This window comes from Anomaloglossus baeobatrachus, chromosome 6 (assembly GCF_048569485.1).
Source record: "Anomaloglossus baeobatrachus isolate aAnoBae1 chromosome 6, aAnoBae1.hap1, whole genome shotgun sequence".
In the NCBI taxonomy this organism is placed as follows: Eukaryota; Metazoa; Chordata; class Amphibia; order Anura; family Aromobatidae; genus Anomaloglossus; species Anomaloglossus baeobatrachus.
Genome location: NC_134358.1, coordinates 428,209,518 through 428,235,386, shown reverse-complemented (window position 1 = coordinate 428,235,386; position 25,869 = coordinate 428,209,518). Strand labels below are relative to the sequence as shown.

At 46.8% G+C, this 25,869-nt stretch overlaps 1 protein-coding gene across 3 annotated transcripts in view; it reads left to right on the top strand.

Moving 5' to 3' along the window:
* MYRIP (myosin VIIA and Rab interacting protein) overlaps nt 1-25,869 on the top strand; it is an 812,272-nt gene that overhangs the window by 606,863 nt on the left and 179,540 nt on the right. For all 3 annotated transcript variants that reach the window (XM_075315190.1, XM_075315188.1, XM_075315189.1), the window contains exon 8: nt 4,034-4,177. In XM_075315190.1, coding sequence (XP_075171305.1) covers nt 4,034-4,177 — 144 coding nt within the window. The remainder of the gene's footprint in view (nt 1-4,033; nt 4,178-25,869) is intronic.

Here is a 25,869-nt window from a genome sequence, read left to right as displayed (position 1 = left end):
ATTACGCCGCGTGTGGTCCGCTTGTGCGCATGCGCGGGGGGCGTTCCTGACCGGGATGCCCCCTGCGCCTGCGCGCTGATGCGTTCCACGGACGGCGCAGCGTGTCACTCACAGGATTTCCTGTGTACATGTTTTAGCTTTAAATGGCGGCCGCCACACACCCGCCGGTACCTCCGGTCATCACGCAGCCTTCATCCCCACGGAATCACCACTGCAATTACGTATTCAGGTAACGGATAGGGGTTTTTCCCTCCTCACTTTTGCAGAATTCACTATGACATGTTTATTGATTATACAATTCCTACAGATCCTCACAAGGGGGCTATAGATACAGGACCTACAGGATTACTGACAGTGTATTTCCACTGAACCACCACTGCATCTGACCTATCCAGGTAATGAATAGGGATTAATGAATACCCCTGGCATAGAGAGGTTAATCATCTTTTAATATAATTCCTACAGATCCTCACTGGGGGGCTGTAGATACAGGACCTACAGGATTACTGACAGTGGATTTCCACTGAATCACCACTGCATCTGACCTATCCAGGTAATGAACAGGGATTTATTGACACTCCTGGTGTAGAGAGGTTAATCATCATTTTTTAATATATCATACAAAAACTTATAGACACACAAGGAGATATTTCCTAAAGGATCCTTAAAAGTACACCAAGGATTAAATTTCAACACACACAGTGGTGAGTGATGAAAATCCTATCCTGTTCATATATGTTTCATTCCTTCCATGTTTCTCTGTCAGCCTTTTACTCTTTATGTTTTACTCTTCATATTTGAAGGAACTTGGTCCCATAGCACAGCAACAATACGAGTATGATCCCCTTGAGAGGTTAAATGACGTTGACTAAGGTAATACTACATTTCTTACTGCGCCCAACATGGTGACTGAATCTGGACTAAGCCCTGCCTGACTCCCCCCCCCCCCCCCTCCCCCCCAGTCTTTTCAGAATCATTACTTTTTTTCACCAGATGGTGGTTCCAATTTAATTCTTATCACTCTTTGTGTATCTCAAGTGTTATAGCGGACCATACACCACAGCTTGTTAGTGAACATCTGGGTCTCTAAGAGACATTTCACATAGAGAATAGCAAAGGTAAATTTTGTTACTGATTTCATGTATTTTCCTTATGGTCCCTTTCATATATGTATACATTTCATATATGTATACATGAAATATCTATAATATTCCTAAGATGGGTTTGTTTTTCACTTCAGGTTGATCACTAGGGTACCACTGATCAACATATGTGAACTTAGTTCTACCAGTTTAACCACATATACGTTTCCTGTGGTACTTATTCTCTATATAATCCTTTTTTACATGTATGTCATGTATATTAGGGTCTCTCAATTGTACGATCATGAATTGATAATTTATACTATTGTACATTAGGTTTTCTGTTTGTTATACGTATAGTTCTAAAAACGCCAAAAAACATTGGCCAAATTTTTGTTACATGCACTACGTATATAATTGACTGTATGTGTAAAATCAACTGTATATGTATATGAGATTTGATATTGTATTTTTCTTTTTTCCTTTGTTCCAGCACATTTATTTGATAAAGGCCAGAATTGTATGGCCGAAACGTCATAGCACAAACCTTTGCATGAAAAATAAAAATAAAAATTGGCATTGACAAGCATCAATACTTTCGTTTTTTCAATTCTTTGAGTGCCCGAGCTACTTCTTGTAACATTGACTTTTTTCTCGGTGGCACCTAAATTATTGTGAGCCAGATTCTATGCTATATATAAGCTGTGTAGTGCCAGCTGGCATCAAGTCGTGGTGTCAGTAATGGAGAGGTGTCTATTACCAAAAAAAAACATTTACTTCAATAAAGACTCCCCAAAACTTTATCTTTTTTACCATTTATATTTAAAAAAAAACAACAAACAAACAAACAAACATGCAGGTCTGCCATAGTCCACCGAATCCATCATAGTCCAAAAAAGGATATCTGAAAAAAATCATAAACCTACAAGCACAGAGAAATAAAACAAGACACTCACCCTTGTTTACCACTTTATTCAAAAGACAAAAAATTTTATAGCTGGTCTGACATAGTCCACAGCGATTCTGACAAACATCATTCTGACACTCCATAGACTTTGCTTATAGACAATTCCAGATCATACTGCACTGAAGAGCGGTGACATCAGTAACATTACCACTGTTTAGGGTTGACGAGTCACCAGGTCACTTCGGATAACTGCGCTGCTTGAAAATTGGCACCTCTTAAAAGCGGTGGCATCTATAACGTGCGCAGAGACATGGCCAAGATAGGAAAGGCTAAAATCCGACCAGTACTGAACAAGTCACATAAGTTGAAATGTCAAGACTGGGACAAGAAATATCTGAAGACAGATTTTTTTTTTAAAGGTTTTATGGACTGATGATGAGAATGACTGTTCATGGACCAGATGGAAGGACCCATGGATGGATCAGTAATGGGCAATAGACCTCCACTTCAATTTAGGTGCCAGCAAGGTGGAGGTGGCGCACTGCTATTGACTAGTATTATTAAAGATGAGCTAGTTGGACCTTTTTTCAGGTTTAAGATGATCTCAAACTCAACTCCCAAACCTACTGCTAGTTTTTAGAAGACACTTTCTTCAAGCAGTACCACAGTATAAAGTTTACATCTTTCAAGAAAACCATGATTTTTGAACAGGACAATGCTCCATCACATGCATCAATGTACTCCACTGCTTGGATGCCAGTAAAGGCCTTAAAGATGAGAGAATAATGACATGGCCCCTTCCGTACCTGACCTAAACTTTATTGAGAACTTGTGGCCTTTCTTAAATGTAGACTTATGGTGAAGGAAAACAATCACCTCTCTGAACAGTGTCTGGGAGGCTGTGGTTGATGCTGCCCAAAAATTTGATCCTCAATAGATTCATAAACCGAGTCTCCATGGAGGTCAGCTTTTGACTTTTATTGAAAAGAAGGGTGGCTAGAGTAGTCACTGATATTTTTATGAAATGTCGGAAATGATTTTTGTACATTTTGACTCACATTAACAGATGAAAATAAACAATTGATATGGGAAAATGTACATTTTCATTTAGTTACAAAATATTTTTGCAAGCTAATAGTTGCCCAATAATTATGCACAGATAGATATTCTCCTAAGAAAAACAAAACCTCACATTTACTTTCTTAAATATTCAGGTTTATTAACTTTTTGGACTGACCAATAGCACTATGGTTCTTCAATAATGTAATTAATTATCAAAATACAAATTTCTTAATAATTGTGCACACAAAGTTTTTATATAAGATCCACTAAAAAATAAATCAGGGTGTGGTGTAACACATTTTATTACACAGCAAGCGTGCCGTACAAAAGTAATATACAGTGTCACAGCGAGTGCCTATGGCTAACTAATGTAAAAACTGTAATCTGTAAAAATGCTATTAACCTGCAGATAGGGGGTTAATCTGCAGGTTTGAATCCTGCCCGGCGCCTGCACATTGAACCCTGCTGCCGGGAGGAAATGAACTTTAAACCTCCTGGCAGAATTCCAGTTCCAGTCACAGGGGTGGTGCCCGTGTGGGTTCAGTCACCGCTGTGTGTTTGGAGAGCATCAGCTGTAACCGCCTCCCGCACTGACTGGCATTCACTCATCATTAGAACCAGCTGTCAGTCAGTGTGATGGCATGGTTACAGCCGCCACTCTCCATACACAGACCAGTGACTGAACCCGTGCCGGAGCCGCCCCTGTGACTAGAGTGGATGAAAGTTAATTTCTTCCCGGCATCGGGGTTTAAAGTGCAGGATTCAAACACTGGTAACCTGCAGATTAATCCCATGTCTGCAGGTTAATAGCGTTTTTACAGGTGGCAGGTTCCCTTTAATGTATACAACCCCTCCATGTACATGATGCCTCAGATTTATGATGGTTTTATACTACCTAGATTGATTTAATCTTTGTCTTTGACATCTAGCTTTTAACATGTATAATGCGATATTAGAATGTGCTTTTATTCTAATCATGTAGATTATCAAGAGGAAGAATAGCAAAGGCGAGCAGGCTGAGGCGTTGTTCGAGTGGCCGCAGTCCACGGCCAGTGTTCTGACCTCACCCGCTGCGTCGGAGAGGAGCATGCTGACCCTGCAGGAGAGAGGATCAGACATGTTGTGGGTAAGTGGACAGTACTCTGTGAATACTAATTCATTGATTACAGGGAAAACGGTCAGAAAATGAAACAATCCTTGAAGGAGCATTTAATGTGTATTCTCTGGCCGACAGCCTCTGTAACATAATGATTCTCTTGACTCGTAAGTGTTTCATTTGATTAAGATGCACATATACATAGAATTTTCATGGTGTGACTTACCATATAAGCCATCGCATAGAACGGCTTCTTTAAGAAAATCCTTTTCCTTTGAATCATGAGCCATTGATTGTTTGCCAGCTGCATTATCCTTCTGTGGCGGAGTTCTGTAACCTTGCACGTATGATCAAGGACAGCTGGAGTGGTCGATTCTTGTATTTGACTCAAATCATTTAACTTATTATCAGTCACTTATTTTAAAGGTGGATTTCATTTCTTTTATATCAGCCTAATGCTTTTTATATCCTTCCTTCTTTGTCCAAATTATTTCAGAGATAGCTGAGAATATAGGCGTAAAAACAAATCAATATTTATGTGGTTGTCGTCAAATTGACACTTCTATGGTGAGCTTACATATCCCATATCTATATAATGGCACATAACTGAATCTCAATGGGTACAGAGGATGGCAGCCAAATTCTTAAAGTGAATGGGAGTACTGCAATACTCAAATTACTTAACCTGGGGTTACTTTTTGGGGGGGTATCTAGCACGCCTGTAGGAAAGATCATCATGGATAAGGATTCTTTACTGTAAGAGCAGTTGTGAATTCACTGAAAGTCTGGCCACCTTTATAATATTAATAAAAAGGAATAGTACTTTTTTTCTGTTTCTAGCAAGACAAGAATGTAGATTTAATTCTTCAATATAAGGTATCTTTCACAAGTCTGACTGGCTCATACATGTTTTATTGATATATTTCATGGATTAATATCTGATGCAAAACACTGATGAAAATCAGGACACTTGCTTGATTATGGACTTGAATTCAACTGGAAATAAGAGTCTTTAAGGGGAACCCATCTCAATGTACATGCGGACTGTATGGTGTAGAGCTCACAATACTCCTCAGATGGATGTATAGTTTTGTGGGAAATTATTCTGTATTATTTGTATCTATTTATTTACATCTCTGATCATTGTACATTTAGACATGCAGTGGTCGATCCTGAGCATCAGTCATCTTTTTATTTATATACATAGAATATGAGAATGCGATGAAGGCTGTCAATCAATAAGTAGGACCAATTACTGTGTTTTTAATATATGCTGCCTACAGATCAGACATAATGCTTAACATGAAAAATAACCATGATATTAAAATCATAAGGCATCTCCAGGCTGATATACAGTGGCATGCAAAAGTTTGGGCACCCCTGGTCATAATTACTGTTATTGTGAACAGTTAAGCAAATTGAAGATGAAAAAATCTCTGAAAAGCATATAATTAAGGATGGCACTTTTCCTTTGTATTTTAGACCAAAAAAAAATAAATTTCATCTATTACATTTTAAAAATTAAAAGAAGGAAAATTAACCAATGCAAAAGTTTGGGCACTCTTGGATATTTGTGTGCTCAGATAACTTTGACGAAGGCTTCAGACCTTAATTAATCTGATTAATCTGTTAGGGTTATGGCTTGTTCACTATCATTGTTAGGAAAGGTCAGGTGATGTAAACTTTACATCTTTATTAGTGATGACCGAGTACTAAAAAGCTCGGGTGCTCGAAGCTCGGGTCGAGCCTCCCAAGATACTCGTGTACTCGGCCCAAGCACCGAGCCCAATGTTATCCTATGGGAGACCCGAGTATTTTTGTGAAATGACCACCGGCAGCATGTAGAAACCCTAAAAATGGCACAAAAGTCTCCGAAGAGTGCTCAAATGACATGGCAACAGCATGGGGAAGACCCCTTGAAGCATTTATCACTCAAAAGTCACAGCTGTGAACAATTTTGTCCGCGTTTTACGCCATTTTTACGGACTCACCAGAAAACCTTCCAAAATGACACCAAAATGAATTTTCATGGCGGAAATGTTAAGGGCACATACCCAATAGAGAGATAGAGCTAATGTATGTTACTTTTTGAGATCAATACATGAAAGATTTTACGTAAAACATTGTGTGGCACTCCGATGTCCCTGAGAAGAGACGTACATAAAGGCCTCTGAGTCTAATGTGCCCATTTTGAGGAACTGAGTCTTTGTAGTATTTTCCTTTGCCAGGGCAGTCCAAAATTTTGAGGTTCACCAATGACCCTGCATACAGACGTGCATGAGGGCCTGTAAACGTGAAGTGCCCATTGGAAGGAAGTGGGTCTATTGTAGTATAGCCCTTAGGCAGGGCAGCCAAAAATTGGGAGGCTCCACGTTGTCCCTGGATAGAGACGTGCATGAGGGCCTGTAAACCTGAAGTGCCCATTGGAAGGAAGTGGGTCTATTGTAGTATAGCCCTTAGGCAGGGCAGCCAAAAATTGGGAGGCTCCACGTTGTCCCTGGATAGAGACGTGCATGAGGGCCTGTAAACGTGAAGTGCCCATTGGAAGGAAGTGGGTCTATTGTAGTATAGCCCTTAGGCAGGGCAGCCAAAAATTGGGAGGCTCCACGTTGTCCCTGGATAGAGACGTGCATGAGGGCCTGTAAACCTGAAGTGCCCATTGGAAGGAAGTGGGTCTATTGTAGTATAGCCCTTAGGCAGGGCAGCCAAAAATTGGGAGGCTCCACGTTGTCCCTGGATAGAGACGTGCATGAGGGCCTGTAAACCTGAAGTGCCCATTGGAAGGAAGTGGGTCTATTGTAGTATAGCCCTTAGGCAGGGCAGCCAAAAATTGGGAGGCTCCACGTTGTCCCTGGATAGAGACGTGCATGAGGGCCTGTAAACCTGAAGTGCCCATTGGAAGGAAGTGGGTCTATTGTTAGTATAGCCCTTAGGCAGGGCAGCCAAAAATTGGGAGGCTCCACGTTGTCCCTGGATAGAGACGTGCATGAGGGCCTGTAAACCTGAAGTGCCCATTGGAAGGAAGTGGGTCTATTGTAGTATAGCCCTTAGGCAGGGCAGCCAAAAATTGGGAGGCTCCACGTTGTCCCTGGATAGAGACGTGCATGAGGGCCTGTAAACCTGAAGTGCCCATTGGAAGGAAGTGGGTCTATTGTAGTATAGCCCTTAGGCAGGGCAGCCAAAAATTGGGAGGCTCCACGTTGTCCCTGGATAGAGACGTGCATGAGGGCCTGTAAACCTGAAGTGCCCATTGGAAGGAAGTGGGTCTATTGTAGTATAGCCCTTAGGCAGGGCAACCAAAAATTGGGAGGCTCCACGTTGTCCCTGGATAGAGACCTGTTAGGTTCTTAGTGCCTCCGTGCTTGCATTTAAAAACCGCACGTGTGTGCCTGTTGGTGGCAGCTTTCCGCTGCATTTGTGTGAGTTTTGCAAAAACTTGGATATAACGCACAAGTCTAGTGAATACACATCAGCACAGCATTGCAAAATGCGCAAGGGCGTTGTCAACGAACAAGGAAGTGGACGTGATGGTGGTGCAGGCAGAGACCGAGGTTGTGTGCAAGCTCTAATTTCGCCACAACAAAGGGCCACATCTACTCGCTCGCACGTCCTGTACCAAATTCTTGGGGACCGCAGCAGTACACCGCTCTTGAACCAAGACCAGTGTCAACAGGTTGTTAGTTGGATAGCGGATAATGCTTCCAGTCAGATTGGCACCACCACAAACACTCTGTCTTCCACACGGTCAAGTGTCAGTAGCCGTGATACTGCACCGCACATTTCAGAACCTGATCCTCCTTCCTACCACCAGGTCGAGTACACGTCCACGGACATTACTGATCCCACACTTGGACACTCGGAAGAGCTGTTCGTTCACGTTTCCATTCACACATTCTGGCCTCTCGCCAGCTCCTGTTGAAGTGGGCCATGACGAGATTGTATGTACAGATGCCCAAATATTTGAGCAGCCACGTTCTCACGAAGTTGGCAACGTGTCTCAACAAGGGGTGGACGATGATGAGACACAATTGTCAGGAAGTCAGGAGGAGGAGCAGGGTGCGGAAGAGGAAGACGACGTGGTGGATGATCCAGTAACTGACCCAACCTGGCAGGAGGATATGCAGAGCGAGGACAGCAGTGCACAGGGGGAGGGAGGCGTAGCATCCCAACAGGCAGTAAGAAGCAGAGTGGTGGCCCCAGGCAGACGTCAGGCAACTGTTCCCCGGAACAACACGACACAAGGTGCCTGTACAAATGTTAGGTCTTCCCGAGTCTGGCTGTAATACTATTGTATGTATTGAGGATTTCGATTGCGTTAGGGCAATGACAACCAGAGACGAGTTCTTGGTGCAAGACGTTTATAATATGCAACCAGCAAATATGTACATAAACGGAACAAAAACACAGTAGAACATAAATACAGGAAATACCTTCCAGGGACGGAGCGAAAGGGAATTCACGGGACCGGGCACCGGACTCCCCCAGGGAGACCACCAAGAGCGAACCCCTATACAGGGACTGTCTGGCAATCACCCCAGAAGGCCTAAATGCGCAGCAGCCGGGACACAAAAGGGCAATAGGTAAGTCCAAAAATGTCCGTACGTGATGTGAGTCCAGAGTGGTATTAAACGGAAGGAACCGGGCAGAAGTGCCGACCAAAGACGGCAAACGGAGTCCGGGCACAGCTAGATGATACCAGATGAAGTCCAGAGTCGGTGTCGGTTGTTTTCCAAGAGGATCCGAATAACAATCAGGAACCAAAAGCAGCAGGGCAGGAGCACACAGGAAGCAGTATACTCAGGCACTGGACTAAGCTTTAGGGGCGGCTTTTAAACAGATGGACAGGAAGTAGGGCAACAGAACAGAAAACTTCATGTTAACAAAGGGCAAGCTCTTTCAAAAGAAAACTGGAAAACCAGGAACTCTGACACTGGCAGTTTTTTAAGTTGGCTCCAGATGATTCTAAAAAGGCCATTTGCAACACCTGCCATGCCAGCATCAGCAGGGGTACCAAAACTAGCAGCCTGACCACCACCAGCATGATCAGGCACATGTCAGCCAAGCACCCGACTTTGTGGGAAGTACAACAGAGTCGAGGAGCAGTGCTTGCTGATGTCACTGCTACGTCTTCGCTGGTTGTGCATGCGAGCCAATACCCTGTCCATGCTGCCTGCGAACAAGCCTCCTCCGGCCCTGCACCTGCAGTTACCCACGCAGAAATAACACCATCATCAAGCACGTCCTTGTCCCAGCGCAGCGTTCAGTTATCCATTCAGCAAACCTTTGAACGCAGGTGCAAATACACTGCCAACGCCCCACATGCCACACTTCTAAATGCTAACTTTTCGCGACTGCTTGCGCTGGAAATGTTGCCTTTTAGGCTGGTTGAGACAGAAGCATTCCGCGACCTGATGGTGGCAGCTGTCCCACGTTACTCGGTCCCCAGCCGCCACTATTTCTCCCGGTGTGCCGTCCCCGCATTGCATAACCATTAACCACGTGTCACAAAACATCACACGTGCCCTGAACAACGCTGTTTCAGCCAAAGTCCACCTAACCACAGACACGTGGACAAGTGCATGTGGGCAAGGCCGCTACATCTCGTTGACGTCACACTGGGTTTATATTGTGGAAGCTGGGACCCAGTCTGAGCGAGGGACGGAACACGTCCTTCACACACCAAGTTTTGCAGGCCCTACCTCAGTCAGGGTTTCACCCACACTCTACAGCTCCGGAATGTCATGCTCCTCAGCCTCCTCCTCCTCCTGCGCATCCTGATCCACTTTACCCTCCACACCAGTGCCAAGCTGGAAGTGTCGCGGGCGGAGGAGGGGACGGTGCGCTCTCCCACTGCTCGGGTCCGGCTGCCGCTGCTCTACGGCTGCTGCTGCTCGTTGGCTCGAGCGATGGCCGGATCCCGGGGACTCGAGCGGCGCTACTCGCCCGTGAGTGAAAAGGGGTGGTTTGGGTTTTGGGGATATTGTCCGTGACGCCACCCACGGTTGTGGTAATTGTGTGGACACCACCGCTGCTCTGGACGGGGATCCCGGGAGCCTGTGACAGGGAGCAGCTTTGTTGTTATTTCTCCCCTCCGTGGGTAGGGGGGTTGGTTGTCCCGGGGCCCGGTGATGGGGTAGAGATGGATGACAGGCGGGTTGCGGGGCCTGATGAGGTGCAGGGTCGCAGGGTCAGCGCTGTGCCGCACGGCACGGAGGTACTCACTCAGCCCAATGATGATGACACAGTTCACGGTAAAACAAGTGGCTGGATGGACGGGTCCCTCGGACGGCTGCGGTTGTTCCTCCCTGCAGGTTAGTGATGACTGTCTCTCCCTGCACCTAAGTTCAGTGTTGGTAGTGATGGTTTCCCACCTGTAACCCGCTCCCCGACCTGGATATGGGCCGGAGGAGCCCCTTTTGCCCACAGGCGCTGGCCCTGGGAGACGGTTGCCCTTGGCGGTGGCGGTGTCTCCCCTTCACGGTTGGACGGTTGCCTTCTATCGGGACTTGGCTGTTTGGAAACCCTGAGGTCCCCTTCACTAACGGATTTGGCAAATTCACGGCGACACCAAGCCTTGCCGGGATCCGAAAGTCCTCTGCCAATGGTGCTGGCTTCTCTTTGTATACCGGTCCGGTACGGCCGGGTCACCACCCGTCCACGGTCCTTACGGCAGACTCCAATCGGCCTCCACTGCAGACGGTCACCACATCCTGCCAACCTTGCTGTCCTGTCCGGGCCACACACCCGGACCAACTTCAGGCTCTTTGCTGTCACTTTTCTCCTCTCTACTACTTTCCTCCTTCCACTTCCTTAGCTTAACTCTCACTGCCTGTGTTTTCCCTCCTCCTTGGTGGGTGGAGACCAACCGCCTGGCTCCACACCCTGGTGTGGACAACAGCCCCTGGGGAAGGCAACAAGGATTTTGTGTTTTGACTATGATATGCCTGCAGGGAGTGTGGGGTGTTTAAGTGTTGTGCTCTGTGGCCCCTGGCTTGTCCAGGGCGACACAGAAGCACTGCAGCACTGCCTCGGCGAAGCGGCAACAGGCAGTGCTGAAGCTAATCTGCATAGGTGACAAACCCCACAATGCAGAAGAGGTGTGGACAGCTCTGAAACAGCAGGCAGATCACTGGCTCACAACTCTGAACCTAAAGCCAGGAAAGGTCGTGTGTGACAATGGCCGGAACCTGGTGGCGGCTTTGAGGCGAGGCCAGCTGACACATGTTCCATGCGTGGCCCATGTGCTCAACCTCGTGGTTCAGCGGTTTCTAAAGTCATACCCAGAGCTGTCTGATCTGCTGGTAAAAGTTCGCCGCCTGTCTGCACATTTTCGAAAGTCACCTACTGCTTCAGCCGGCCTTGCCGGCTTTCAGCGCCGTTTTCATCTTCCGGCTCACAGACTGCTGTGTGATGTCCCCACGCGTTGGAATTCAACTCTGCACAAGTTGGTCAGGATATGTGAGCAGAAGAGGGCAGTTGTTGAGTACCTGCATCACCTAAGCCGTCGGGAAATGGGTCAAACTCCACACATAACACCTGAGGAGTGGAGATGGATGTCCGACCTATGTACCATCCGCCAAGACTTTGAGGACTCCACCAAGATGGTGAGCGGCGATGACGACATTATTAGCGTCACCATACCGCTTCTCTGCCTTCTAAAATGGTCTCTGCTCAAAAAACAACCATGATGCATTGCAGGCGGAGCGCGATGAGTTTGAGCAAGAAACAGTAGTGGGTGTGGGTGATAACACACAGCCCAGCCTCGTCTCATCACAACGTGCAGTGGAGGACGATGACGAGGAGGAGGATGAAGACATGGAGCAACTCTCTGGCCAAATTGAGGATATGACATGCAGTCATATCCTCGGTTCAGCGTGGCTGGCCAGAGGACAGGGTAGATGATGAGGAGGAGGAGGAGGAGGACAGCATGTTCAGTCATCGTGTTGGTCAGGATACTGAAGTGATGGCTGTTAAGAGTCTGGCACACATGGCTGACTTTATGGTAAGCTGCCTGTCTCGTGACCCTCGCGTTAAGAATATCTTGGCCGACAATCATTACTGGTTGGTAACACTGTTAGACCCACGCTAAAAGGAGAAATTTATGTCTCTTATTCCCGAGGCGGAGAGGTCAGGCAAAATGCAACAGTTCCAGAAGGCCATAGTCACGGAAGTAGGCAAAGCATTCCCCTCACAAAACGCTAGCGGCATAGGTCAGGAATCAGTGGACAACCAAGGCGTACAGCCGAGAGGGGCACAAGTCCAATCCGCCAGAGGTAGGGGAACAGTCTTTAAGATGTGGGACAGTTTTCTCAGCCCCTCACATACCACAGCCCCTGAGGTGAGGGGTAGTGCCACAAGAAATCCTAAGTTTGCCCAGATGCTCAAGGAGTACCTTGCAGATCAAACAACTGTACTCCGACATTCCTCTGTGCCTTACAATTAATGGGTATCCAAGCTGGACAGACACGTGGCATGAATTGGCTCTCTACGCCTTGGAAGTCCTGGCCTGCCCTGCCACTAGCGTTTTGTCAGAGCGTGTTTTTAGTGCCGCAGGTGGAATCATTACAGATAAACGCACCCGCCTGCCAACTGTAAATGCTGACAGGCTGACTCTGATCAAGATGAACAAGGGTTGGATTGGGCCAGACTTCACCACACCACCAGCAAATGACAGCGGAATTTAAAGTTTGTAACGGGAATTTGCCATGTACCTCCACTCACCCATGGTAACACACTTCTGGACTTTGGCTAATTGCTGGACTGCTCCTCCTTCTCCTCATGCGCCATCATGATCACCGTTACAATAGTTAAGCCGTTGTTTCAGGTATACCCCCAGTGGTAAATTTTTTCGCCCATTCTTTCAGAATGGGCATTACAACGACAGGAGACCCGCTCCTTTGCAATGGGAACAATGTTTTGAGGCCCTCATGCACATCTCTATCCAGGGACAATGTGGAGCCTCCAAATTTTTGGCTGCCCTGCCTAAGGGCTATACTACAATAGACCCACTTCCTTACAATGGGCACTTCATGTTTACAGGCCATCATGCACGTCTCTATCCAGGGACAATATGGAGCCTGACGCTGCCACCGACTGCCACACACGTGCGGTTTTTAAATGCAAGCACGGACGCAATAAGAACCTAACAGGTTTTTAGGAGCGACAATTACTGAGAAGTCTGACACTATCAGGCACTGCTGACTGACGTGTATTATACACTAGACTTGTGCGTTATATAATAGTTTGTGAAAAACGCACACAAGTGCACCTGTACGCTGCCACCAACAGGCACACACGTGCGGTTTTTAAATGCAAGCACGGACGCAATAAGAACCTAACAGGTTTTTAGGAGCGACAATTACTGAGAAGTCTGACACTATCAGGCACTGCTGACTGACGTGTATTATACACTAGACTTGTGCGTTATATAATAGTTTGTGAAAAACGCACACAAGTGCACCTGTACGCTGCCACCGACAGGCACACACGTGCGGTTTTTAAATGCAAGCACGGACGCACTAAGAACCTAACAGGTTTTTAGGAGCGACAATTACTGAGAAGTCTGACACTATCAGGCACTGCTGACTGACGTGTATTATACACTAGACTTGTGCGTTATATAATAGTTTGTGAAAAACGCACACAAGTGCACCTGTACGCTGCCACCGACAGGCACACACGTGCGGTTTTTAAATGCAAGCACGGACGCAATAAGAACCTAACAGGTTTTTAGGAGCGACAATTACTGAGAAGTCTGACACTATCAGGCACTGCTAACTGACGTGTATTATACACTAGACTTGTGCGTTATATAATAGTTTGTGAAAAACGCACACAACTGCACCTGTACGCTGCCACCGACAGGCACACACGTGCGGTTTTTAAATGCAAGCACGGACGCAATAAGAACCTAACAGGTTTTTAGGAGCGACAATTACTGAGAAGTCTGACACTATCAGGCACTGCTGACTGACGTGTATTATACACTAGACTTGTGCGTTATATAATAGTTTGTGAAAAACGCACACAAGTGCACCTGTACGCTGCCACCGACAGGCACACACGTGCGGTTTTTAAATGCAAGCACGGATGCAATAAGAACCTAACAGGTTTTTAGGAGCGACAATTACTGAGAAGTCTGACACTATCAGGACTGTTTTAGACCGTGTACACCAGCCCCAGATATGATGAAGGCTGGTATACGGTCACCACTAGGAATGGCTATACACCCTGCCTGCCTGCCTGCCTGTATACTGCTACAATAATCCTGACAAGGACTCTTTTGGTCACTAGCCTGTATTCCGACCTGGCTATACCCTGCCTGTATACAGCAACAATAGTCCTGAGAAGGACTCTGCTACTGTACTCCGACCTGGCTATACCCTGCCTGCCTGTATACAACTAGAATAGTCCTGAGAAGGACTTTTGGTCACACTGTTTGCAGCCCTGCTACGGAAATAGCTATAAAGGGCCGCAAACCTTTCCCTGAAGCAGCGACCCTCTCCCTGCACTGACTGTCTGGATAGCTGTGAGCAGAGCACAGCGCGCCCGCCGGTATAAAGGCTCGGTCACGCTGTGCAGGCCGGCCATTCACTGCAATTCCACAACTAACAGGGCTGTGGCATTGCAGTGGTCTGCCAGCCAATCCCTGCATGAGGGCTGGCTCTCAAAAGAGCGCCAACATGCAGAAATGAAGACCACGAGTACAGCACGAGTATCGCGAGATTACTCGGTCCCCGTCGAGTAGACCGAGTACAGTGATACTCGTGCGAGTACCGAGTAGTAACAAGCATGCTCGCTCATCACTAATCTTTATAAAAATCCAGCCTCCTGTAAAATTATGTCAAAACCCAGCAGCCATTAGCTCTTCTAAGCAGCTGCCTAGCACTCTGAAAATGAAAATGGTGGAGGCTCACTAAGCAGGAAAAGGCTATAAGACAATAGTAACGATTTTTTAAGTTGCCTTTTCCTTAGTTCAACATGTAATTAAGAAATGTCAGCTAACCAGAACAGTGGAGGTCAAAATAAGGTCTGGAAGACCAAGCAAAATTTCTGTGAAAGCTGCTCGTTGGATTGTTAGAGAAGCAAATCAGAACCCCCACTTGACTGCAAAATACCTTCAGGAAAATTTAGCAGACTCTGGAATTGTGGCGCATTGTTCTACTGTTCAGAGACACCTGCACAAATATGGCCTTCATGGAAGATCAGAAGAAAAGCTCTTCAGCATCCTCCCCATAAAATTCAGTGTCAGAAGTCCTGTGGACTGATGAGGATAATATAGAACTCTTTGACCACAATGATCAAAGATAAATGTGGAGTAAAAAGGGCACAGAATTTCAGAATAAGGACATGTCGCCAACCATTAAGCATGGGAGTGGATCAATCATGGATTTAATGAAATTTCAACAATTCTTTATCCAAACATAACACCATCGGTAAAAAAGCTGAAGTTGAAAAGAGGATGGCTTCTACAAATGGATAATGATCCTAAAACATGTCAAAATCCACAATAGACTACCACACAAGGCACAAGCTGAAGGTTTTACAATGGCCCTCACAGTTCCCTGATCTGAACATCATTTAAAATCTGTGACTAGAACTCAAAAAAGCAATGCATGCAAGACGAGCCAGGAATCTCACAGAACTGGAAGACTTTTCCAAAGAAGAATTGACAGACTCTTGCCTGGCTACAAAAAGAGTTCACAAGCTGTGATACTTGCCAAAAAGGAAGGGGGGAGGCTACTAGGTACTATCAATGCAGGGTGCCAAAACGTTTGCATCAGCCCACTGTCCTTTTTTCTTTGTTTTAAAATGGAAAAGATGATAATTTTTTTTGCCTAAAATACAAAGCAAGTGTGTCATCTTTCACTTTATGCCTTTTACAGATTAGTTCATTTTCAACTTGCTCAACTGTTCACAATAAAAGTAATCTTGACCAGGCGTGCCCAACCTTTTGCATGCCACTCTATAAAAGGAGACACACAGTGGCAGAGAAAATGGTCAGTAGTAGTTAGTGTTTGTTAGTATTGGGTCATGCCTAGTGAGCATGGGAATTTGAAAAAATATGTCATAATGAGAAGAGAGGTATTGAGTAGTTACAACTGTAACCTAAATATATAGAGCTTGTGAAATTATTATTGAACAAGTCACCAAGTTACTAAGTAAATATAATTCTAAAGGTGCCTTTAACATTCATTTGTCATCAGATATTAGTTTCAACGTATCCAATCCACACAGGCAAAGAAATCAAACTATAGATGTATATAAATTAAGTTATGTGCAATATTAAGAAATGAGACATAAAATATAGTGTTGAACACATGGAGAAAGAGAAGTGCATAAAGCCATGGAAAGTCATGACACCAGCTGAAATCTATCACTAATTACAAAGTAATCCTGCCAGATAGTGAAAAATAATATCAGCTAGTTCAACTGATGGCCTATACAAAGGTGTCTCATTACCAAGGTGCCACACAAGAAACATCTCATGATGGGTAAACCAGTGAGCTGTCTCAAGATCTTTACAACCTTATTGTTGCAAAACATACTGATAATATTACAGAAGAATTTATAAACTAGGTTTTCAGCACTGTGGGGCCATAATTCAGAACTGGAAAGAACATTTCACCATAAACCAGTCACAATTGGTTGTTTCTTTCAAGATTTTAGATAGAGTAGTGAAAAGAATTGTTAGAAGAGTTGTCCAAGAGCCAAAGACCACCTGTGGAGAGCTACAGAAAGACCTGGAATTAGCAGGTACAATTGTTTTAAAAAAAAACCCAATAAGTAATGCACTTAACCTCTATGGCCTGTATGCATTCTCAACATGCAAGACTCTATTACTGAACGAAAAGCATGTAAAGTTTGCTCAACAACTTTTAGCAAACTTGTGAAATACTGGGAGAATATCGTCTGGCCACATAAGGCTAAAATTGAACTCTTTGGATGCCATAATATGAACCGTATTTGAAGACCAAAAAGCTTTTCTGATCACCCCAAAAATATACCAACAGTGAAGTTTTGAGGTGGGAATTTCATGGCATGGGGCTCTTTTTCAGGATATGGCACTGGCAAACTTCATATAATTGAAGGAAAGATGAATAGACAAATGTACAAATACATTCTTGAGAAAAATCTGCTACCGGGATGATGAAGATGAAATGAGGGTGGACATTTCAGCAAGACAATGATCTCAAAGACACAGCCAAGGAAACTCTCAATTGGTTTCTGCAAAAGAAAATAAAACTGCATAGTGGCCCAGCCAATCACCTGACCTAAATCCAATAGAAAATACATGGCAGAAACTCATAGAAGGAACCACAGAACCTTGAGGATTTGAAGAGTGTTTGTGTGGAAGAATGGGCCAAAATCACACTGAAGCAATGCTTGCAACTAGTTTCTCAATACAAGAGGTGTTTTGAAACTGTAATCACCAACCAAGTGTCATGAGTGTATCCTGACTAGAGATGAGCGAACCGGTCCCGGTTCGGCTCGAGGTCGGTTCGCCGAACGGACCTCCCGTTCGAGTTCGGCTCGTCGAACTTTCGACGAACCGAACTCGAACTGCATAGGAAACAATGGCAGGCAATCACAAACACAGAAAAACACCTAGAAAACACCCTCAAAGGTGTCCAAAAGGTGACAAACAACTCACAACACAACACAAACACATGGGAAAGTGACAAGGACATATACTCATGTGAAAACAAAACAGCTGGACAAGGAAAAAGAGGAGGACACACAGATATATGAGTATATGCAAAGAAACATCGATTCCATTATTGTGCAACTTGAGCCCTGCTCATTTTAGGCTTCCAATCTGGATAAATTGCCTGAGCTCGCCACGTACGCCTTGGGGATCTTGTCGTGTCCTGCAGCCAGCGTTCTCTCGGAACCTGTCTTCAGTGCTGCTGGGGGTCTGCTGGCAGATAAGCACACGCGTCTGTCCACTGACAATGTGGACATGGCTCTCAGAGGACTTTTCTTCCCCTGGGTCAGCCAGGGGACGGGAAAGGCATGCGTATTTTTGAGAGTGCTTCATGCAAAGCATCTTTTTCTTTTTCAAAAGGGGGCTCAACCGATGCCAGTCAAGTGGGGTGTGTGTGGCCCAGTTAGTGGCAACGAAGGAGACTGTGGTTGGAGTCCCCTCGCTTTTCAAAAAAGAACTAAGATGAACAAGTCATGGCTCTCAGAGGACTTTTCTTCCCCTGGGTCAGCCAGGGGACGGGAAAGGCACGCGTATTTTTGAGAGTGCTTCATGCAAAGCATCTTTTTCTTTTTCAAAAGGGGGCTCAACCGATGCCAGTCAAGTGGGGTGTGTGTGGCCCAGTTAGTGGAAACGAGGGAGACTGTGGTTGGAGTCCCCTCGCTGTGTCTCTAAAAGAACCAAGATGAACAAGTCATGGCTCTCAGAGGACTTTTCTTCCCCTGGGTCAGCCAGGGGACGGGAAAGGCACGCGTATTTTTGAGAGTGCTTCATGCAAAGCATCTTTTTCTTTTTCAAAAGGGGGCTCAACCGATGCCAGTCAAGTGGGGTGTGTGTGGCCCAGTTAGTGGAAACGAGGGAGACTGTGGTTGGAGTCCCCTCGCTGTGTCTCTAAAAGAACCAAGATGAACAAGTCATGGCTCTCAGAGGACTTTTCTTCCCCTGGGTCAGCCAGGGGACGGGAAAGGCACGCGTATTTTTGAGAGTGCTTCATGCAAAGCATCTTTTTCTTTTTCAAAAGGGGGCTCAACCGATGCCAGTCAAGTGGGGTGTGTGTGGCCCAGTTAGTGGAAACGAGGGAGACTGTGGTTGGAGTCCCCTCGCTGTGTCTCTAAAAGAACCAAGATGAACAAGTCATTGCTCTCAGAGGACTTTTCTTCCCCTGGGTCAGCCAGGGGACGGGAAAGGCACGCGTATTTTTGAGAGTGCTTCATGCAAAGCATCTTTTTCTTTTTCAAAAGGGGGCTCAACCGATGCCAGTCAAGTGGGGTGTGTGTGGCCCAGTTAGTGGAAACGAGGGAGACTGTGGTTGGAGTCCCCTCGCTGTGTCTCTAAAAGAACCAAGATGAACAAGTCATGGCTCTCAGAGGACTTTTCTTCCCCTGGGTCAGCCAGGGGACGGGAAAGGCACGCGTATTTTTGAGAGTGCTTCATGCAAAGCATCTTTTTCTTTTTCAAAAGGGGGCTCAACCGATGCCAGTCAAGTGGGGTGTGTGTGGCCCAGTTAGTGGAAACGAGGGAGACTGTGGTTGGAGTCCCCTCGCTGTGTCTCTAAAAGAACCAAGATGAACAAGTCATGGCTCTCAGAGGACTTTTCTTCCCCTGGGTCAGCCAGGGGACGGGAAAGGCACGCGTATTTTTGAGAGTGCTTCATGCAAAGCATCTTTTTCTTTTTCAAAAGGGGGCTCAACCGATGCCAGTCAAGTGGGGTGTGTGTGGCCCAGTTAGTGGAAACGAGGGAGACTGTGGTTGGAGTCCCCTCGCTGTGTCTCTAAAAGAACCAAGATGAACAAGTCATGGCTCTCAGAGGACTTTTCTTCCCCTGGGTCAGCCAGGGGACGGGAAAGGCACGCGTATTTTTGAGAGTGCTTCATGCAAAGCATCTTTTTCTTTTTCAAAAGGGGGCTCAACCGATGCCAGTCAAGTGGGGTGTGTGTGGCCCAGTTAGTGGAAACGAGGGAGACTGTGGTTGGAGTCCCCTCGCTGTGTCTCTAAAAGAACCAAGATGAACAAGTCATGGCTCTCAGAGGACTTTTCTTCCCCTGGGTCAGCCAGGGGACGGGAAAGGCACGCGTATTTTTGAGAGTGCTTCATGCAAAGCATCTTTTTCTTTTTCAAAAGGGGGCTCAACCGATGCCAGTCAAGTGGGGTGTGTGTGGCCCAGTTAGTGGAAACGAGGGAGACTGTGGTTGGAGTCCCCTCGCTGTGTCTCTAAAAGAACCAAGATGAACAAGTCATGGCTCTCAGAGGACTTTTCTTCCCCTGGGTCAGCCAGGGGACGGGAAAGGCACGCGTATTTTTGAGAGTGCTTCATGCAAAGCATCTTTTTCTTTTTCAAAAGGGGGCTCAACCGATGCCAGTCAAGTGGGGTGTGTGTGGCCCAGTTAGTGGAAACGAGGGAGACTGTGGTTGGAGTCCCCTCGCTGTGTCTCTAAAAGAACCAAGATGAACAAGTCATGGCTCTCAGAGGACTTTTCTTCCCCTGGGTCAGCCAGGGGACGGGAAAGGCACGCGTATTTTTGAGAGTGCTTCATGCAAAGCATCTTTTTCTTTTTCAAAAGGGGGCTCAACCGATACCAGTCAAGTGGGGTGTGTGTGGCCCAGTTAGTGGAAACGAGGGAGACTGTGGTTGGAGTCCCCTCGCTGTGTCTCTAAAAGAACCAAGATGAACAAGTCATGGCTCTCAGAGGACTTTTCTTCCCCTGGGTCAGCCAGGGGACGGGAAAGGCACGCGTATTTTTGAGAGTGCTTCATGCAAAGCATCTTTTTCTTTTTCAAAAGGGGGCTCAACCGATGCCAGTCAAGTGGGGTGTGTGTGGCCCAGTTAGTGGAAACGAGGGAGACTGTGGTTGGAGTCCCCTCGCTGTGTTTTACATGCTTTTAGAAGGGCATGACATGGCTTGGAGGTTGACTTTCATCATATGCAAACTGTTGGCTACCAAAATGCTGCCTTTCCAACAACTGTGGTTATAGGCAATGAGGAACATACTGATGAAGATGAGACGCAGATACCCGATTGGGATGACAACTTAAATATTCGGTCAGGGCAAGAAGAAACTCGGTCTGAGGGGGAGGGGAGTGCAAACACAACAATTGATGATGAAGTTCTAGATCCCACCTACTGTCAACCCACAGTCAGACACTCGAGGAGGTCAACAGAGGCGGTGGAGGAGGATGCAACCGACGTCGAAGTAACCTGGCGCCTTCCTGGACACAGCCGGAGCACTGGTAGCACGTTTACAACTGCATCCTCAGCCACCACTCTGCCTCTGAGCATTATTCGGGGTGGATCAACAGGTCGCATGGCCTCTAAGCCTTGCCTAGCCTGGTCCTTTTTTGACATAAAAAAAGATCGCCCAAATTATGTGATCTGTAACATTTGGCATGGTTATCTTAGTAGAGGTCAAAACCTCAGCAGTTTGACAACTTCTTCCATGAATCGTCACATGAATAAATATCATATGGCCTGGTGGGAAGCTCACCGTGCTGCAATGCAGCCTAGTGGAGCCAACCATCCACCGCCTGCCCCTTCCAGGGCATCCGCGCGCTCGTCATCTTCTAGGACTGTGGGGACAGCTGTCACACCTGTTTTTCCACCCACAACTTCCACCACTGTAACCGCAACAGGCAGTTTGCTTGGTAGGTCGTCAGTTGGTTTGGAAGGGGAAACAAGTGAGTGTGTACAGCTCTCTCAGACATCGATAGCACCAACTTTGGATGAAGGCAACATCATGTCTCCGCCTGCACTTTCCTCACAAAGCTGCATTTTTCCAGGGACACCCTACTCAACACCGTCTACACACAGCAGCCAGATCTCTGTCCCTCAGATGTGGTCAAATAAAAGGCCACTTCTTGCGACCCATGACAAAGCGAAGAGGTTGACTCTATCCCTCTGTAAGCTGTTGGCTACAGAAATGCTGCCTTTCCGCCTAGTGGACACACAGGATTTTAGAGACCTTATGTCTGTCGCTGTGCCCCAGTACCAGATGCCTAGTTGCCACTACTTCTCTAAGAAAGGTGTGCCCGCGCTACACCAGCATGTCGCACACAACATCACCGCTTCCTTGAGAAACTCTGTGTGTGAACGGGTGCATTTCACCACCGATACTTGGACCAGTAAGCATGGACAGGGACGTTACATGTCGCTGACTGGCCACTGGGTAACTATGGTGATAGATGGTGAAGGGTCTGTTGCACAAGTCTTGCCGTCCCCACGACTTGTGTGTCAATCCTCTGTCTGTCCAAGTTCCGCCACTGCTTCTGCATCCTCCACCTCATCTGGGTCCTCCACCTCCGCCCCAAGCCTGCCTGGTCAGGCCACCAGCGTTCTCACTGCGCAGAAGGAATCACGCACCCCTCATTACTATGCTGGCAGCAGAGCGCAACGGCATCAGGCGGTCTTTAGCTTGACATGTCTTGGGAATAAGAGTCACACAGCTGAGGAGTTGTGGTCAGCTCTGCGGTCCGAGTTTAATAAATGGTTGTCTCCACTCAACCTGCAGCCTGGTAAGGCCGTGTGCGACAATGCTGCAAACCTGGGTGCGGCACTTCGCCTGGGCAAGGTGACACACGTACCTTGTATGGCTCACGTGTTGAACCTTGTCGTCCAGCAATTTTTAACACACTATCCCGGCCTAGATGGCCTTCTGACCAGGGCACGGAAACTGTCTGCAGTGCTCACTTCCGCCGTTCAACCGCCGCAGCTGAGCGACTTGCATCGCTCCAGAAGTCTTTCGGCCTGCCGGTTCATCGCCTGAAATGCGATGTGGCGACACGCTTGAATTCAACTCTCCACATGTTACAGCGACTGTGGCAGCACCGGCGAGCCCTGGTGCAATACGTCATGATGTATAGCCTGGGCCAACGAGATGCAGAAGTGGGGCAGATCACCCTGATGGAGTGATCTCAGATCAAGGACCTATGCACCCTTCTGCACAGTTTCGACATGGCGACGAATATGTTTAGCGCTGACAATGCCATTATCAGCATGACGATTACAGTCATTTACATGCTGGAGCACACGCTAAACACAATTCGTAGTCAGGGGGTGGGACAACAGGAAGGGGAGGAACTACAGGAGGATTCATATGCGCAAGACACAACAACATCACCAAGGTCCAGACGTTCATCATCACCAACGCGGCAGGCATGGGACCATGGGGGACAGGGATCAACAAGGGCGCATGGTAGCAGGCGAGATGTTGAGGAATGTGCAGGAGGACATGAAGATATGGAGGACGAACTGTCCATGGACATGGAAGACTCAGCAGATGAGGGGGACCTTGGTCAAATTTCAGTTGAAAGAGGTTGGGGGGAGATGACAGAGGAAGAAAGAACGGTTAGCACCTCTATGCCACAAACACAGCGTGGACTTGGTCCGCATGGCTGCGCAAGACACATGAGTGCCTTCTTGTTGCACTACCTCCAACATGACCCTCGTATTGTCAAAATTAGAAGTGATGATGACTACTGGATTGCCACACTATTAGATCCCCGGGACAAGTCCAAATTTTGTGACATAATTCCACCCATAGAAAGGGACGCACGTATGCAGGAGTATCAGCAGAAGCTGTTACTCGATCTTAGCTCGGCTTTTCCACCAAACAACCGTGCAGGTGAAGGGAGTGATTCTCCCAGTTGTAACTTGACAAACATGGGACGGCCTCGTCATCTTCAACAGTCTACCCGTACCAGTAGGACCGTATCTGGTGCTGGTAACAGCAATTTTATGGAATCTTTTCATAATTTTTTTAGACCCTCCTTTGCAAGGCCACCAGAGACAACAAGTGTGACACATAGTCAACGGTTGGAGAGGATGATACAGGAGTATCTCCAAATGAACATCGATGCAATGACTTTGCAAATGGAGCCTTGCTCCTTTTGTGCTTCAAATCTAGAAAAATGTCAAGAGCTCTCCAGTTACGCCTTGAAGATTTTGTCGTGTCCAGCTGCCTGCGTTGTCTCTGAACGTGTCTTCAGTGCTGCTGGGTGTGTGCTGACAGATAAGCGCACGCGTCTGTCCAGTGACAATGTGGACAGACTGACGTTCATCAAAATGAACAAGTCATGGATCCAGAAGGAATTTACTACCCCTGTGTCATCCTGGGGAGAGTAAATGCTTGTGGATTTGGAATGTGCTTGATGCAAATCAAAACATCCTGTTTGCAACTAGGGCACAAGTGCTGCCACTGATGGGGTGTCTGTGTGCCCAATTTTGGGAAAAAAGGTAGACTCCGCTTGGAGTAACCCTTGCTTGCTGTGTTTTTTAAAAATGATACAAGATGAACAGATCTGAAGGCAAGATGAAGGCAACATCATGTCTCCGCCTGCACTTTTCTCACAAACCTGCATTTTTCCAGGGACACCCTACTCAACACCGTCTACAGACAGCAGCCAGATCTCTGTCCCTCAGATGTGGTCAAATAAAAGGCCACTTACTGCGACCCATGACAAAGCTAAGTGGTTGACTCTATCCCTCTGTAAGCTGTTGGCTACCGAAATGCTGCCTTTACGCGTAGTGGACACACAGGATTTTACAGACCTTATGTCTGTCGCTGTGCCCCAGTACCAGATGCCCAATCACCACTGCTTCTCCAAGAAAAGCATGCCCGCGCTACACCAGCATGTCGCACACAACATCACCACTTCCTTGAGAAAATCTGTGTGCGACAGGGTGCATTTCAACACAGATACTTGGACCAGTAAGCATAGACAGGGTCATTACATGTCACTGACTGGGCACTGGCAAACTATGGTGAGAGATGGAGAAGGGTCTGCTGTACAAGTCTTGCCGTCCCCACGAGTTGTTTCAATCCTTGTTCCGTATGTAGAAGTTAATACACTGCTTCTGCCTCTTCAACCTCGTGTGGGTCCTCTACCTTGGCGCAAACCCTGTGTGGTCAGGCCACCCTTCCTTGCAACTGCGCACAAGGACTACCACACACCTCCTTACTATGCTGGCAGCAGAGCTCAATGCCATCAGGCGGTCAAAGTTTTACTTTGAAATGTATGGGAAATGTGAGTCACACCGCTATTACAGAGAATAGTAGTCAGGCAGGGTCAAAACATTAATTGAGGAACAGGAACAGAATGGGACGGCCAGGACTTAATCAGAAAACAAGCAGAGGTGAAATGCGTATCGGCCAACAAGGTACATAAACAGCAAGCAGGAAAAGTAGTCAGGTAACAAGCACACAAAATCATAAAACTGAACTGGGGGTAAAATTAACCAGAGGTTCATAGCTATGTCTGGCAGTGGTCTGCAGACAGGATGGGCATAAAAAAGGGTGTGGTGTCTTCCCATTGGTTGTAGCTGAATGATGGTATTTCATCTGTGAGATACCCACCAGCTACATTCAGCCAGAGATTCTGCATCTGTCAAGGTAATGCAGCCCAGTGGGTGAGCATAACCTGCGTCCACCTGCGCCGCTGGCATCGACTACTCTCCCATCATCAGCACTATTCATGAAAGGAACACGTTGTCACCTGGCGACCGGAGTACAAATTGACGGAGCGGACTCCGTTGGTGACTTAACAGCCGTGTGCGTCAATGATGCAAACCTGGCTGCGGGCCATCCTCAGGGCAATGTGACACACGTGCCTTTTAGGGCTCACGTGTTGAACCGAATTCTCCAGCAATTTTTAAAACACCATCCCGGCCTACATGGCCTTGTGCAGCGGGCACGCTCGCTATGTGCTCACTTCCATCGTGCGCACACAGCAGCTCAACAACTTTCATCACTCCGGAAGTCTTAGGGTCTGGCAGTTAAATGCCGGAAATGCGATGTTTCGACACGCAGGAATTGGAATCTGCACATGTTGCAGCATGTGTGGCAGCACCGCAGAGCCCTGCTGAAATACGGTAAGACATATAGCCTGGGATAACTTGATCCAGAGGTGGTGCAGATCACGCTGCTGGAGTGGTGTCAGATCAAGGACCTATGCACCCTGCTACACAGTTTTGAAATGTCGACGAAGATGTTTAGCACTGGCAATGTCATTCTCAGCGTGACAATTC